The 14051-nt window shown below is 44.0% G+C and overlaps 1 protein-coding gene across 1 annotated transcript in view; it reads right to left on the reverse strand.

The window, feature by feature from the left end:
* Positions 1-14051, reverse strand: part of csmd2 (CUB and Sushi multiple domains 2) — a 242841-nt gene that overhangs the window by 63998 nt on the left and 164792 nt on the right. The window contains exons 27-33 of the mRNA XM_034599719.1: positions 11415-11617; positions 11039-11230; positions 9622-9760; positions 9334-9521; positions 5160-5354; positions 4370-4486; positions 1741-1854 (exon numbers count right to left, since the gene is read on the reverse strand). Coding sequence (XP_034455610.1) covers positions 1741-1854; positions 4370-4486; positions 5160-5354; positions 9334-9521; positions 9622-9760; positions 11039-11230; positions 11415-11617 — 1148 coding nt within the window. The remainder of the gene's footprint in view (positions 1-1740; positions 1855-4369; positions 4487-5159; positions 5355-9333; positions 9522-9621; positions 9761-11038; positions 11231-11414; positions 11618-14051) is intronic.

A 14051-nucleotide genomic window follows, 5' to 3' on the forward strand; every position in this document is an offset into this window, starting at 1 on the left:
CCTTTTTTACTTTTCTCCATCGCCTTACATTACTGCGCCATCACGTTCTTTGCTCTGTTTGCATCGGTGCTGTAACTCTGCTGCACACATCTATTCAGAGATGTTTGCCAGAGGAGGGGGATTTCTGAAGTTTGGATGTTGAAGTTTAACTTAAGGATTAAGGACAAAAACAATATCAGGATAAGACCCAGATAAAGTGTGAAATAAGATCAGAGTAAATTTGGTGTTTGGACTCGGAGATGTGTCAAGAGTGGTTTTCGGGATTTGGTTAATGTCAGACCATCGGGTTGGAAAATAGATTAGTCAATGGAGTGTTGTTCCTGGGTCTTTATAGACACTTATCATCAGTGATGTGCTCTCGGGATGAGCAAGGGAAGCAGTGCTTGGCCAGTTAAAGCTAAAAAAGTAATTTAGTAATTTAAGATACCAAAGTAGATTCATATTTCTTCTTCAAAACAGCGTTCTGTTTGTTGTTGCCTTTTTGCATTCATGTTGTACTTTACTCCCCTCTTGTGGCCACAGACGGCTATCGTTTCTGGAAGCTAGGCTATCTACTCTCGTCTTGATGACTCATCTTTACTTGATGGAGAGAAGCACTTTCTCTATCACACACACTCCCAGAGTTCGGTTCATCTTGTCTGAAGACACCTCAACACACAGAATCAGGGAGACTGGGATCGAACCAGTGACGCACTGGTTAGTGGACGGCCGCTGGCGTTGTTGTTTTGAATTGCACTTTAGCTCAATGCAACTGAACAACTCATTCATTGTGTTTTGATGATGTGTGTCAGTGCTTGTCTGCATCTTGTTGTTTGGTCTTCTTTTAATTGCCCTAAACTAAATTGCCTTCAGGATATAAAAGTGAAGTTGTATTGTATTGTGTTGACTATCATTCCAAAGGAATAATGCTAATGCTCCTTCAGCCAGTAATGGGTGTGAAAGGTGTAGCTGGTTCTTTGGCTCTGATTTCCTCTTTGTAAAAGTCACTGAACACAACTTCCACTGCTTCCCATGAATATGCCACTGCTCTTCATGGGAAACTGGGATTTCTCATCAAAACTAGACAATAAGTGAGTTTTTAACTGTGAATAATTCCTCACCAAAGGGTATAAATGCTTTTATTCTTGTCATTAATTTTAGGTATTGCAACAATTTTGGTGCGTGACCATCTTTTTTTGGGCTTGTTATCGTGCTGCAGAAGATTTATGCAGCTGTTTTAGTGGTTCAGTGATGGATAAACAGCTGGAAGCAGACAACAGTTGAGAAAATGTTATTAATCTGGCGCCGATACTTCAAGTTTGTAATTGACCATTTTAATAACTGTGGTAATGTCACTGTCTCTTGATGAGAGGGAGGAAATCAGTGTGGGTGCATTTTGTCATGGGTGTGTACCCCCGGGGTTGACGTGTGTGTTTGTGCACCAGTTCAGGTGGTTATCAATGCAAATCCTCTGGAGCCTGTCTGCTGGTGTGTTGTCCCTGTGACTCTGTAAGTTGTTGTCACTGCTGAATTGTTTTTTTACAGCTCACTGGAGGAGCTGCCTGGGTCAGCAATTTGTCTCAGAGTTTAACTGGTTCCTTACGAGGAGAATAAACAACATTTAATTTAGTCTCCTGTGGTCAAAGTAACGGTGAGAGGGGGATCGAATCCTCAAGATTATTTGCTGGTAATGAATATGAAGTAAAAGGTGTTTATGAGTGTGTGATTATGATTTTGTGTTTGTGGGTTTTGTTTTAGTACCCGTGTGTGCCCCAGACAGGGAGCTGAGGACACGGGAGTGCTGCGTCGCCCCATCGTAAACCTCCACGATGTCATTCAGAGCCGTCTGGAAGAAGGCGAACTGACTGAAGACCACTGGAAGAGACAGATAAGGGAGGGAAGGGAAATTCATTAAAATTACAGAGCGCATCACACTCCCATCGAAATCTGAAATGTTTCCCAGAAAAAAAATGTACTTTGTAGCGTCCACATTCGAAAGAATATGCTCGTTTCTCTTCAAGCGAATGTGGATTATGCCAGCAGTTATGACAACACGACCGAATGGTGATATTACACAGGGAGATCAGCAGCTCTGTGTGGGTTCGATGGCTCGTCAGTAAGTGAAAGGCCCCGGCGGTGACAGCCAATCTGTTCTACAATGTGCAGCCGGAGCTCCACCATGGCGCTTTCATTCCTTTTAACCAACTCATTCATCGGCCGTAGCCTGGAAATATTCGGCCCTTTCACATCCCATCTATGTCCAGTTTAGTTGAGGTGGGTATTTCAGGTTAAAGGGCTGGATGAAGGGAAGAGGGGACGGAGGACGATCGCTCTCCATTAACCGACCCTGACCTCTGTATTGAGAGGGATAGCGTGTTGCCTTGGGGCCTCTGTGTCATTTTCCAGGAATATGCAATTGTGGAATTTAATTACTCCTATTTCATCGCTCTCGCTCCGACTTCATCGAGTTGAAGTTTGTTGCCCACAGGATCCAAGGAGACAAATATGGGTGACCGTCCATTGATAGAACGGCCGTTGTGACCTCTACATTCAAAAGACTGGGGTGAAGTGCGCCCACTCGCCGGCTGCTGGTGCTGTTTGGTGTAATTTAACAATAGTGGGAGGAGAGCTTTCCCTCAGAGGGCCGCTATGCTGATAAGAGACTACTAGAGAGCCAGAGGGAGGAGAGAGAAAGATCACAGAAAAGGACAAATTAAAGCAGAGGGCCGGGTTTCCGCAGGTTTCAACAAGTTCAATTTAAGATTTTCAAGACCTTTTTCGGACATAATTAATACGATTTAAAACCTATAAAAGGAACGACAGATATGAAAGAATATGAGAGTCCCAGAATTACTCAGACGCCCCCATAACTTGGAAGGTGTGAAAACTGATTCTGGGTGAGCTGGCCTCCCCTTTTCTCCTCCTCATCATTATATCTTTATAAAAAAGCTTTAATCATGTGATGTGTATTGCTTTTATATATCCTTATTGTCATTATTATATTATTCTGATTGTTCACGAGTTGCATATTGTTTGTTGTAAAGCACTGTGTTATATAAACTTATTATTTTCAATATAGACAACTGGGTTTCCCCACAATCCATGAGTGACATATCTACACACATTTTCTCTTCTTCTCCTTTTATTCCCTTCTTCCCCAATTTGTTCAACGGAGGTAAAGACACAACACGTTCTGTGAAAGGCCGACAGTTTGAACACATACATTCTAGGAGGTTAAGGAGGACTGCAGTGTCAGATCTGCTTGAGCTCTAAACACTCATACTAATATATATGTAGTTTTTGAAAATAATTATATGTATATATTAACATTTTTACTTTTGCCTCTCATTGCTGTCTTGTCTCTTGTCTTGTCTCGTGCTCTGTCGTATTGTTGTTCTTAGTGTGTTACTCGATATGTTCAGTAATTTGCAAATGCAATTATTTTAACGCCAGTTGTTTAATGAGTTTTCAGTACAACTCAATAAAAAACAACCAAAACCTAATTTTAAAGTGCGATGCGAGTAAAGTTAACATAATTAAGACCTACATTAATGTCTTTAAGAGCTAATAAATGACATATCAATATATTCAAGACTTCCTAAGGCCTAAAATGCAGGTAACCAAATCTTGGACTTTTTTAGACTTTTAAAGTGCAAATTGTCGGGAAGGAAAGTGAAAAATGTATATTTTTGCATGTTCAAGCTGTGTCCAGCTTCTAGATTGTTTTTTTCCTCTCTGTATAATTTGCTGCTTCCAAACTATCAAATCCCATATTGCAAGCAATCTGTGACCTTTCGGTTGGAAATGCCAAAAAGTAGCAAAACTCCAGGCACTGTCTTTCTGACGCCAATTATTTTTTGGTGAATATGTGTGTGTGTGTGTGTGTGTGTGTCTCAGACGGACATATTGTATGCCAAGTGTGTAAGACAATGATTTAATAGGTCCACTACAGCAATGTGAATGTGTCTGTATGGCAATGGGATAGAGGGATGTGGGAACTATCTACCACTGTGCGATGTCACCACGCAAAAGAATGTGCAATAAAAAGCACTAAAATTGCAATTTAAGAGGATGGTGTGGGTGGGAGTTTTTCACAGACTTGTTTTCTCCTACACATGTCACTGAGAATATTCATTTGTAGCCCATAAACACCGGTCTTCTTCTTTATTTCATTATATTCAGAGGTGGGAATGTATAGAAGTTAGTGAGGCACTTGAGCATAGTTTGAGCCGAATAAGGGCATTTTGTGCGCTGTAATAGTTGGATCTTAATTAAAGACACATAATTACCTTCACGTATAAACTCAAAGCCACAAACAAGCATGCACAATTAAAAAACCTGCAGAGAAAACGCGGCAAATTCGGTAACACAATGCTCTTCCCTTGCTTACCGTAATCCTTAGGCACAACCACAGTGTACAGGCAGGTTCGTGAGTTGCTGTAGTTGCCAGGGTAACCGGGAGACAGGACCACTCCCTCCAAACCCGAGTACTGTCCTCCGCACGGAGCTGGGAAGACACGGAGACGCGACATGAAGAGACGGGGCAAACACAGAAGGAAGGTCTGAAAGCCAATAGTGTAAGATTCCATTTCTTCCCCCGCCTCCTGTTTTCCACCTCCTCTGTTCCATCACTCCGAAATTACTTTTCTTGTCTGATTGGGCTTTGGGTGGAAGATGTCCCTGGTGTTTGCCACGGTGAAATTGCAATGTTTTCCAAGTGTCCCTCTGGGTTAGGCCTGTACGCGGTGAGGCCCGATTCTCCTCTCCCGCTTAAAGCCTCCTAAAAATGCTCTGAGCCAAACTTTCATATGTGCATGTTTTTTTTATGTGAAAATGCATTTATTACTTCACTCTGTCAGAGGCAGATTGGGTCTTTTACCAGCGTGTGTTAGTGGCATCGTGGGAATGTCAGGGAAGGGCCGGGATGACGCAGGTTTTGCCCGTGAGTGCGCGGAGCAGATATGCAAAATAAACAGAGCCGTCTATCCAACTGCGGATTAAATTAAAGCTGCACCCTCACATCTATTAACATGAGCAAAACCCACAGAGGCCAAACACATACCTGTAGGACATAGATCTGTGAGGAAATGCACATGATCACATGTGCACGTTCACATGTGATAAATCTATAGGGCACTGCTGTGTGGTTTTATACTCCCGCACCCCCGGTCTGTGTTTACCAATGCAGATGGGCTTGGGCTTGTTCCAGCTCGGCTTGCCGTCTCCTCCCATGATGCAAGTGAGGGTTGGGTCTCCCTCCAGCGTGTAGCCGCTGTCGCAGTGGTAGGTGACGGTGGAGCCCAGCTTGAGGTCGGCGCCCGCCCGCGTTCCGTTGCGCACCACGCCGGGCTCGAAACACGACTCCCTGGGGTTCTCTGTGGAGGGAAGTAACGCGGCGGAAAATCAGCGACAGAAGGGAACACAAGTCAATGTACAATAAGCTGTTTTTTTGCATAAAGCTTGAATAGAAATATGTCGAAGGTTCCTCATAATCTCTGTTTTCTTACTTCCCTCCTTTCCTTTTTTTTTTCTTTACTCTGTCGCTTTCCTCTCGCAGTAAATATATCTCACTGACTGCCACTTTCCTCTCTAATCCTTGACGGTGTCCCCTCATCTGTGGCTGCTGGAGGTATGTATGGCAGCAGAGACAGACAGGCAGCTGATTGAGAGTGGCATTGCTCTGGCCCAAGGTCTGCTGACTGCACACAACTGCTCCTCGCACAACACTTCACTGTGCAGTCAACTAGAGAAGACAATGCACATACGCAAGCTTTCTCTCTCTCACTCTCTTTCTCTCTCACTCTCTCTCTCACCCCTCCACACACACACACACACACACACACTGTATCCAACCACATATCAATCACCCCTCCTGAGGTCGTAAGAAAGATGTCTCGCTCAATCTACCATCACATTGTTCTTAGGTGGGGAAATGTGCATGTGAGGGGAAGCCTGTCAGTTTGGCACACTTCACACCCTCACAGCTAAAATAAACATAGGAAAAACGCCCAGAGCAATTTAATTCAATCTTAAACGCGGCCTCACAGCAAACTTCAATATTTGATGATTGAATACAAACACACACACACACACACACACACACACACACACACACACACAGACACACACACACACACACACACACACACACACACACACACACACACACACTGCTTGAAGCAAGGTGAGTGTAATGTTGTCTTTTGTTTACTTTTTGTCTGGAAGAGAACATTTTAAAAGCCTAAACTATCTCAACATCAACTACTCAAAAGCAAACTGTAAATAGTTCACATTTTTAAAGGGGACATAGCATGCAAATTCCACTTTGTTAGTGCTTCTACAGGTTAATGTGGGTATCTGGCATGTCTACCAACCCAAAAACTCTGGGGAAAAAACACTCGCGCGTTTTGTTATGGTTCCTCTAAGTCAGAAACGTCATGCTTGAGCGACTCGATTGCGCTTCCTGGGTATTGTGTCGTAACAAGGAACTGGAAGTCTCCCTACATGGTCTTGATTTTGTGTTGCTACGCTTGCAACGATCAAATGCCCTTGGTGCTCTTAAAGCAACGCACACACTCCCTGCTAAATCTTCTGTTTGCATAGTGATTATATCACCGGCTTTGCCTTATGGAAGTTCTAATCATTTATTCATGATGTACACGATGAAGCTTGATGCCTATAGCCTCTTAAGCTGGGAGCTGGAGACCCGCTGACCAGACAGGATGCTGCCCTTCATGGTTGAGCAGCGTGCTGAGGCCGGCCATGTGGCCCGCTCTGTCTGTCTGTCACCCAGGGAAACTGCTCCAGACAGGTTGGGCCCTTTCATCGGCTGATTTAAAACTGACCCTCTCCCCACAGCCGCCGACCATTTCACCACCGCACCTGGCACGGGACAGCGGAGGCGTAATGGATGTAGCTGGTATTAGCTCGGGAACTGAGCCGGGGGACAAGCTAGTTTTGAGAAGGTTGGTTGCCACGATGAAAATGGCTGATTTACCTAGAATGGCACTCAGAAGAGCACATATCTCTGCCCAGGTCCAACAGTCTCCTTATTAAACCATATATAAATTCACCAGATCCAAGTCACAAGTCATCAATATCAGACGTCTAGTAAAAATTGTCATCAATATTTATTAATTATTCTCCGAGAAATCAATTAAAAAGTAAAAAATAACTTTGAATCTCGCAACGATGAAGGAGGTGATAATAAAAATCCTGGATCTGCCCCCTGATCCAGATCCACACTAAAAATGAGTTCTTCCCTGATGCATAATCAACATTCTTCTACTAAGTTTCATGAAAATCGGTTTGGTAGTTTTTGCGTAATCCTGCTAACTTACAAACAAATGCTGATGAATACAAAACCTCCCTGATGGAGGTTAATAGAAAATACATTTCTTTAGCTCTGTGTGGTGAGAATCTTTCCTCTGAAATTTTGATAAAGCACAAATCTTCAGCTGCCCGAATTTTTCACCTTTTTATTTTCATTTAATTTCTCATTTGCTCAGTGAGAGAAAGGAGGGATACTCAGGGAGGAAGACGTGGACAGAGGAGGAAGGAAATGGATCATAGGAAGTAGCTCTTTCTTTTTCCCACGAGACACAATGGTAAAGAAAGTGAACAAAAATCCTGATCTATTTCACATCCTTCCACCAGGTTTTGTATTTTCGTAATCCTGCTCACTAACAGAAAAAAACAAACACGGAGGTAACAAGCCTTGCCCTGTGACATTTGCGAGAGAAAACAGACAAGAGACATTAACAGTTTGGGAAAATCCTCAAAGGGGCTCTGATAGCGTGAAGCCGAGGCACCCGCTGAAGGTATCGGATTAGTAAGAGATTGTCAGTGTGTGGGCGTCGATGTCTCTGTCTGTGTGTTCGAATGTGGCTCAGGCATGGAACCCCTGTCTCCCTGCATGTTGCAGAAACACAAACACATAACGATTGCTTAGTTAAGAGGCTGACGGCCCGACCAAAACGCCGGCTGTGCCAACTCGTCAACTCGCCGCTTCCCCCCCTGACCAAACGCAAACCGAAACCTGCAGCCAAACGCGTTCTCGCGCCATGTTGTTTGTCTGAAGCCGAGGAGGTAACTTATGTATTATTTGGTTATGCTTCATTAGTGTGGAGAATTGAAAGCGGGGAGAGGGGAGTTTTTTTTTTCTGAGCCACACACTGGGTCCATCTGCTCCACCAGATTGGCCATACAGTATCACACACACAGTATCACACACTGCAGTAAATAGTGCTGGGAGTGAGTTAAGGGGTAGACTCTGTAACGCGGCCCCGACAAAAGACTGCGTGTCCATGAATCAGAGGGCTGTCGCACGGGAACAGGTAGCTTTTTCAAAAAAAATCTTTCAAATTGCTTGTGTAGATGAAAACCCATCTGGACACCGGCCAAGAGACAAAGAGCCCGGGGTCGATCTGGAATTGGTTAAACGTCTGATACCTTAAACAGCTCTAATTGAGGCTGGGAAGATTTAGGGAGATTTAACAGTGTTCTCTCAAGCAAATCCCTTAACGAAGACGCTCCCGTCTAATTTAGAGCTTGTTGTAGCGTCCGTATATTTGTCAGGGAAAAGGCTTCTAACATACAGGCGCTGAGGCCTGAGCGGCTGAAACACATAAACGCAGATATCTCATGTCGTATGCTCGCAACAACTGGCCCCTCTATAAACGCCTGTGATCATTCGGTGCCATGTGTGCAGAACAGAGTGCCACATGTAAGCAAATAAATTAGAGTCCCCCCCCGAACAACATGCTGCGGTCAGCTAAGCTTAGACATGAGACAACAGAACGCTGTTTGCTGTAATTCTTTGGAGAAGCCTTTTGTGCCGCTGCAAAGCACTAATCAAAGAGCTTAGGCACACATGCTGGCAGCTTTTCATTTTCATAATTCTCTGCGTTAGTCAGCTACGAGAGGAGGCGCCGATCAATAGTGACGCCCGAGCAGGCCACGGCACAAATGGCAGGGCGGCGATCGGGACGCCGCGGCGCAGACACCCCGTTCTTTTCTCTGAGGCAATTTTCACACCAGTAATCTCGCTCGCTTTGGACCAGACACAGACAAAGTTGAAAAAGAAACAATCTGCAAGGTCGATAAGCAGCAGAGGCTAAATCCATTCTAGCCGTGCCAGAGGAAGATTTTTTTTTAAACACGAGTTGCTCAGGGAATAAAACCTCATACTCTATTTAAAATCCACAATGGACTTGAGAAAAAAAAACAAAAAAACTAGTGATTAAAAATTTAACACACGCAAACACGGACACACAAAATCCTATTTAGTTTTCTCCAATGTAAAGTACTCCCACCCCCCCCAAAAAGTTAGTTGTGCAAGCAAGAATAACCCACCTGTGTACTGCAGCACAAATCCATTGCTGCTTAAGGAGGCGTCGCTGCGGAAGGCCAGGAAGAGCGTGTTGGAGCTGCTCTCGATGCGCTCAGGAACGTCTGTGCCGTAGAAGCTACCCAGTAAAGGGCTGAGGGAGTCCGGCCCGTCATAGATATGCAGGAAGTCATAACTGGGCTCCAAGCTGAACCTAGAAACAGGCATCACATAACATAATGTAAGAGAGTAGTAATTATTAGTATTGTGATTTTCAGGTTGGCAGCAATGATCAAAATGCTGTTGGATCTTACTGGTTGAAGCTCAGAGCGATGACATAGTCCTCTGTGACGGACACTGTCCAGTCGCACTCCCTCCCATGTGGGTAAGGCTCAGGGTAGTCTGGAGACAGGATCAGCCCGCTAGGTCCGGTCAGATTCCCACCACACGGAGCTGTAAAATGAAGGCAACTGGTTATAATTCACAGTCATAAATCCAACATCAAATGTGAAAGCTTTTGAATATAAACAAAAAACCCATTAGAGAAAAAATGTTGACTTAAAAGTAGTGATTTGCCTCAGTCTGCCTTGTTCAATTAGTTCTTTATATGCATTATTTGTCCTTTCCCTTAATTTTGATAGACCCAGGGATAAAGAAACAGGAAATGTTGTCATCATGTCGTCCATCTTTATACACAGTCTAAAGTTAAAGTGCACAGGCAGCGGGGATACATCTCAAACCAACCGCTGATAAAAAAACAACGTGAGAAGAAGGAACAATGAAACAGCAGGAACAAAAGCGTTTGTGTTGGAAAATAGACTCAAATGAATGGCTGTGAATATAAAGTTTGCAAATATATGAAAGTGATTAACCCACATTATGATCTCCTGCTGCATGTTGTGTGGTGTCCCTGCAGGAAGTTGTAGCGACAGATGCCTAATTGAGACGGAGCTGATGCCTGTTGTCACTGGTTCCCGCACGTTCTCACACGCAAGTGTCAGAGAACTGAACTGCCCGAGCCCGGCACAAAAAGAAACGACGAAACTAATTCTGTTAAGCTCTAATTAAACAGGGCAGATAATTAAAAGGCCTCAGCTGCCACGGCTAACTGCGTTACGTTGTTTTGCGGCAACAAGTGAGATCGTATAGACCTATAAATAATATATAGGAGACTAAAAAGAGTCTGTCTGAGTGGTCTGTGTTATTAAGGAAACGGGATAATCAGATCTCTGTCTGCTGCAGTGATTGCGGGGGAAACGTCTGGGGAACACAGCAATCGGGTTTGCCACTTTAGATTCACTTAAGGAGTCCGTTAAGTAATCATGTTAGGAATTACCACCGTCTTTGGTAAAAGTCAGACCAGCAAGAGAGGTTACACCGTTTTCTAGAGATGATACACTTCATATGATAACTTTTACTTTTATACGGTTCTCCTCTGTCTTTGCCCATTATGAAACATACGTAATGAGAGAGCTCACTTATGCATCTTGTTATCTTGAAAGATTAGTCTCTATTCAGGCGTTTTGAAAAATGGCAGCAGTGTATCTATTGAACTTCCCCACTTGAACATTTCAAGACCAAAACAAAAGTCTGTGGCATTGATGAAACAGTGGAAAACTCTGTGTGTGTGTGTGTGTGTGTGTGTGTGTGTGTGTGTGTGTGTGTGTGTGTGTGTGTGTGTGTGTGTGTGTGTGTGTGTGTGTGTGTGTGTGTGTGTGGCGATACGAGTACCTGTGCACGTGGGAGGGTCCGGCTGCCAGAAGAAGCGGCCGTTAATCTCCGTGCATGTGATCCTGTTGAACCCCTGCAGGATGTAGCCAGGATCACACTGGAACGCCACGTGGTCCCCGGGCTCCCTGCTGTCTCCGCTGCGGGTGCCGTTAGTGGGCATGCCCGGGTCATTGCAGGAGGTTGCGGTGGAGACTGAAGGAGGAAGACGGAGCCCAGTCAGTGGAAAGGACATGGAAGTGATGCTCAGCTACAAGATGATGAAGATATCATTATCATAGTTCACAATTAAACCGGCGAGTGTTGACTTCTCTCTCTCTCTCTCTCTCTACACAACGTTTCCTTTACCTCCCTCCCTCCCATCATCCCTCCTCCTCACCAGAGAACTGCAGAGCGAAGCCCTGCTTGCTGGTGAAGAAGTCGGTGGTGAACTGCAGGCTGACGGTGTTGAAGGTGCTGTGAGCGTCGGGCGGCAGCATCGAACCGCTCAGCTCCCGCAGCAGGACCCCTCCGTCCTGGGGCCCGTCCCAGATCCGGAGCACGTCGTGGACCTCCTCCGTGTGGAAGACCAGGAAGTGCAGACTGTTGAAAAGACACAGAAGAGACGGTTCAGACGCCATGACAGCTGGGAGACAACAGTCCCTCTGAATTTACACTTTAACCCTCACGCATGTCCCCTCACAATTCAGCCTTTATAGGGCGCAACCTCAGGCAAACAAAATCGGTTTATTTCCCCATAGAGAAATTAAAAGGTTGGCTCTGAATACCACCTCCTATTAGCTTTTTAATGTTGTTCAAACAAATCTTAGATCCTTTTAATCGCGGCTAATTGTAACCAATACATTACAGTGTTTCCATGAACAGCTTTATTGAAGAGGAAGATCTAGGCTCCATTTGTTCTGTCACATAACGTTCGACTGGGGATTCAGATGGTGTTTGCTGTGTTTAGAGACTAAAATTAGATATAACGACAACAACAACAGAAGCAGAAGGTAACAAAAAAAAAATTATAATAATAATATCCAGGCAATTTAGCACTACAATTCATTATTGCTAAAATATACAAAAAGATAGTTAGAGCCAAGGAGGAGGAAGTGAATGCATTACATGGAACTGCTGGGGATTTAGAAGAATCAATGCAAATAAAAAATGTGATTAAAGGAGACAATAAGAACGGAGGAAAACACCGGGCCGAGTATAAAGGAGGGAAACAAACAGCATTCAAAGTGAATCACAGAGCAGCTTTGAATGGATGTTCCACAGTGTCAGTCAAACAGACATGTCTGCCACGGCATTTAATAGTTTCAGTCTAGACGTCAGGAAAACGATGCTGTCAAAGTATCTTCCCTTCACTTCTTGCCGAGACAGCTGTCAGCCAGCTGGTAGTCCACTGGATGGGAAAAGCACTGCGGTTGTGTACATGTATATGTATTTGTGTGTGTGTGTGTGTGTGTGTGTGTGTGTGTGTGTGTGTGTGTGTGTGTATGTGCGTGTGTCAGCCTGAGTGCAGGGGACTCCTAATGTATTGCTTGAAATCATATATGTGAGTTTGTGTAAGTACTCGCTTTCGACAGGCTCAGCAGGACTAAAAGTACAGAGGGTGGTATCTTAGACTGAGGGTGACGTTGACATGGACTCCTCAACATAAAGGAAAAGATTTCTGAGCTTCTTTATTCTTTGCAAATACATATAAGACATGATACAAAAAGAAGAAAAACATGCAAGCTCATTCAAATGACATCTTTGATTTTCTGCTTCCCTCTGAAACACAGATCAAGGACAAGTCTCGCATGCTGTCAAAATAAAAGAATACAGTGGAATGCATTGAGACGAGTGTGCGTTCAAAGTAAAGGAAGCACTTTAGTGTGTCGAGCTGAATCCACCTGCTTCACACAGAAATAAAGCATCAATCACAACACGTGTTTTTTTTTTTCCTTTTCGAGTTCATAACACCAAAGATAACTGACGATTCAAATATTCTCCGTCTTGTGTGCATTTAGTGAGAAAGTATATCAACCCACAGGTATCCAAATATTATGGCTTTTGTGCTTCCATGGTATGAACAATCATATCAAATGTAGTGAGTTTAATTGAAAATCTATAATGGAATCAATTTAATTACTCAAACCACTTTCCTGAAACTCTCCCTTTTGTGTCAATATTTTTAATTCGATGCAAACAACCGGAGATGTTCTGAAGTTGCTGTTATAATATCATATTATTATAATAAAATAATAATAAAACTGTTTTAATAAAATAGACCTTAAGTTAATTATTTTAAATAGACAAGTCTGTGAACCTCTGTACATTCCAGTATTGTGTCCACCAGCTCCAGCTCAGCTTATTATAAACCTGTCCAGTGGTCATTTACTCAAAATACCATTTCACATTCAATGAGTTGAATGGTGATCTCTTCCCCAGTCATCCAGAGGAAATCATGGCACTTTGTGTGCTGTTAGTGTCCTCATCGCTCTGCACACACACATAAACAGAGCCTTGAGCCAGGGATGATGCAGAGAAGAAACAGCAACCCACCGATACGTCGGGTTTTAGCAACACGTTCCCACCATCTCTGCATAATTGGTGTCAGACTCTGATTTCCATACCGTCTGATGTGCGAGCTGCAGCCAGGGGCCACTCAACAATGTGCTGTGCGTGTGGATACTGTACGTAACCTACTTGACAAGTCCTGTCGCTGCGCTTGTGAGCGAAGTGCACGGGAAAAAACAAACAGGTGCCGACAGGCGATCCAGCACATCCACACAAATGTGCACTGATAGGTAGAGTTAAGGGGTGTGATGCATTACACACTCGAACATGAGCATCCGCGCCTGCAAAGCGGCTGAGGGAGCAGAGACATGCGTGCATACAGTGCACACATTAACCTCCTTATCTGTGTGAAGCAGCGCATCACATGTTTCCAACCTGCATCATACAAGCGACAGTGTATATCATAATCCTATTCATTGTAATCGCCCTCCCCTGCATACAGCTCTATTGCTTATATTCATGGAAG

The sequence above is a fragment of the Hippoglossus hippoglossus genome, chromosome 11 (genome assembly GCF_009819705.1).
Source record: "Hippoglossus hippoglossus isolate fHipHip1 chromosome 11, fHipHip1.pri, whole genome shotgun sequence".
Taxonomy (NCBI): Eukaryota; Metazoa; Chordata; class Actinopteri; order Pleuronectiformes; family Pleuronectidae; genus Hippoglossus; species Hippoglossus hippoglossus.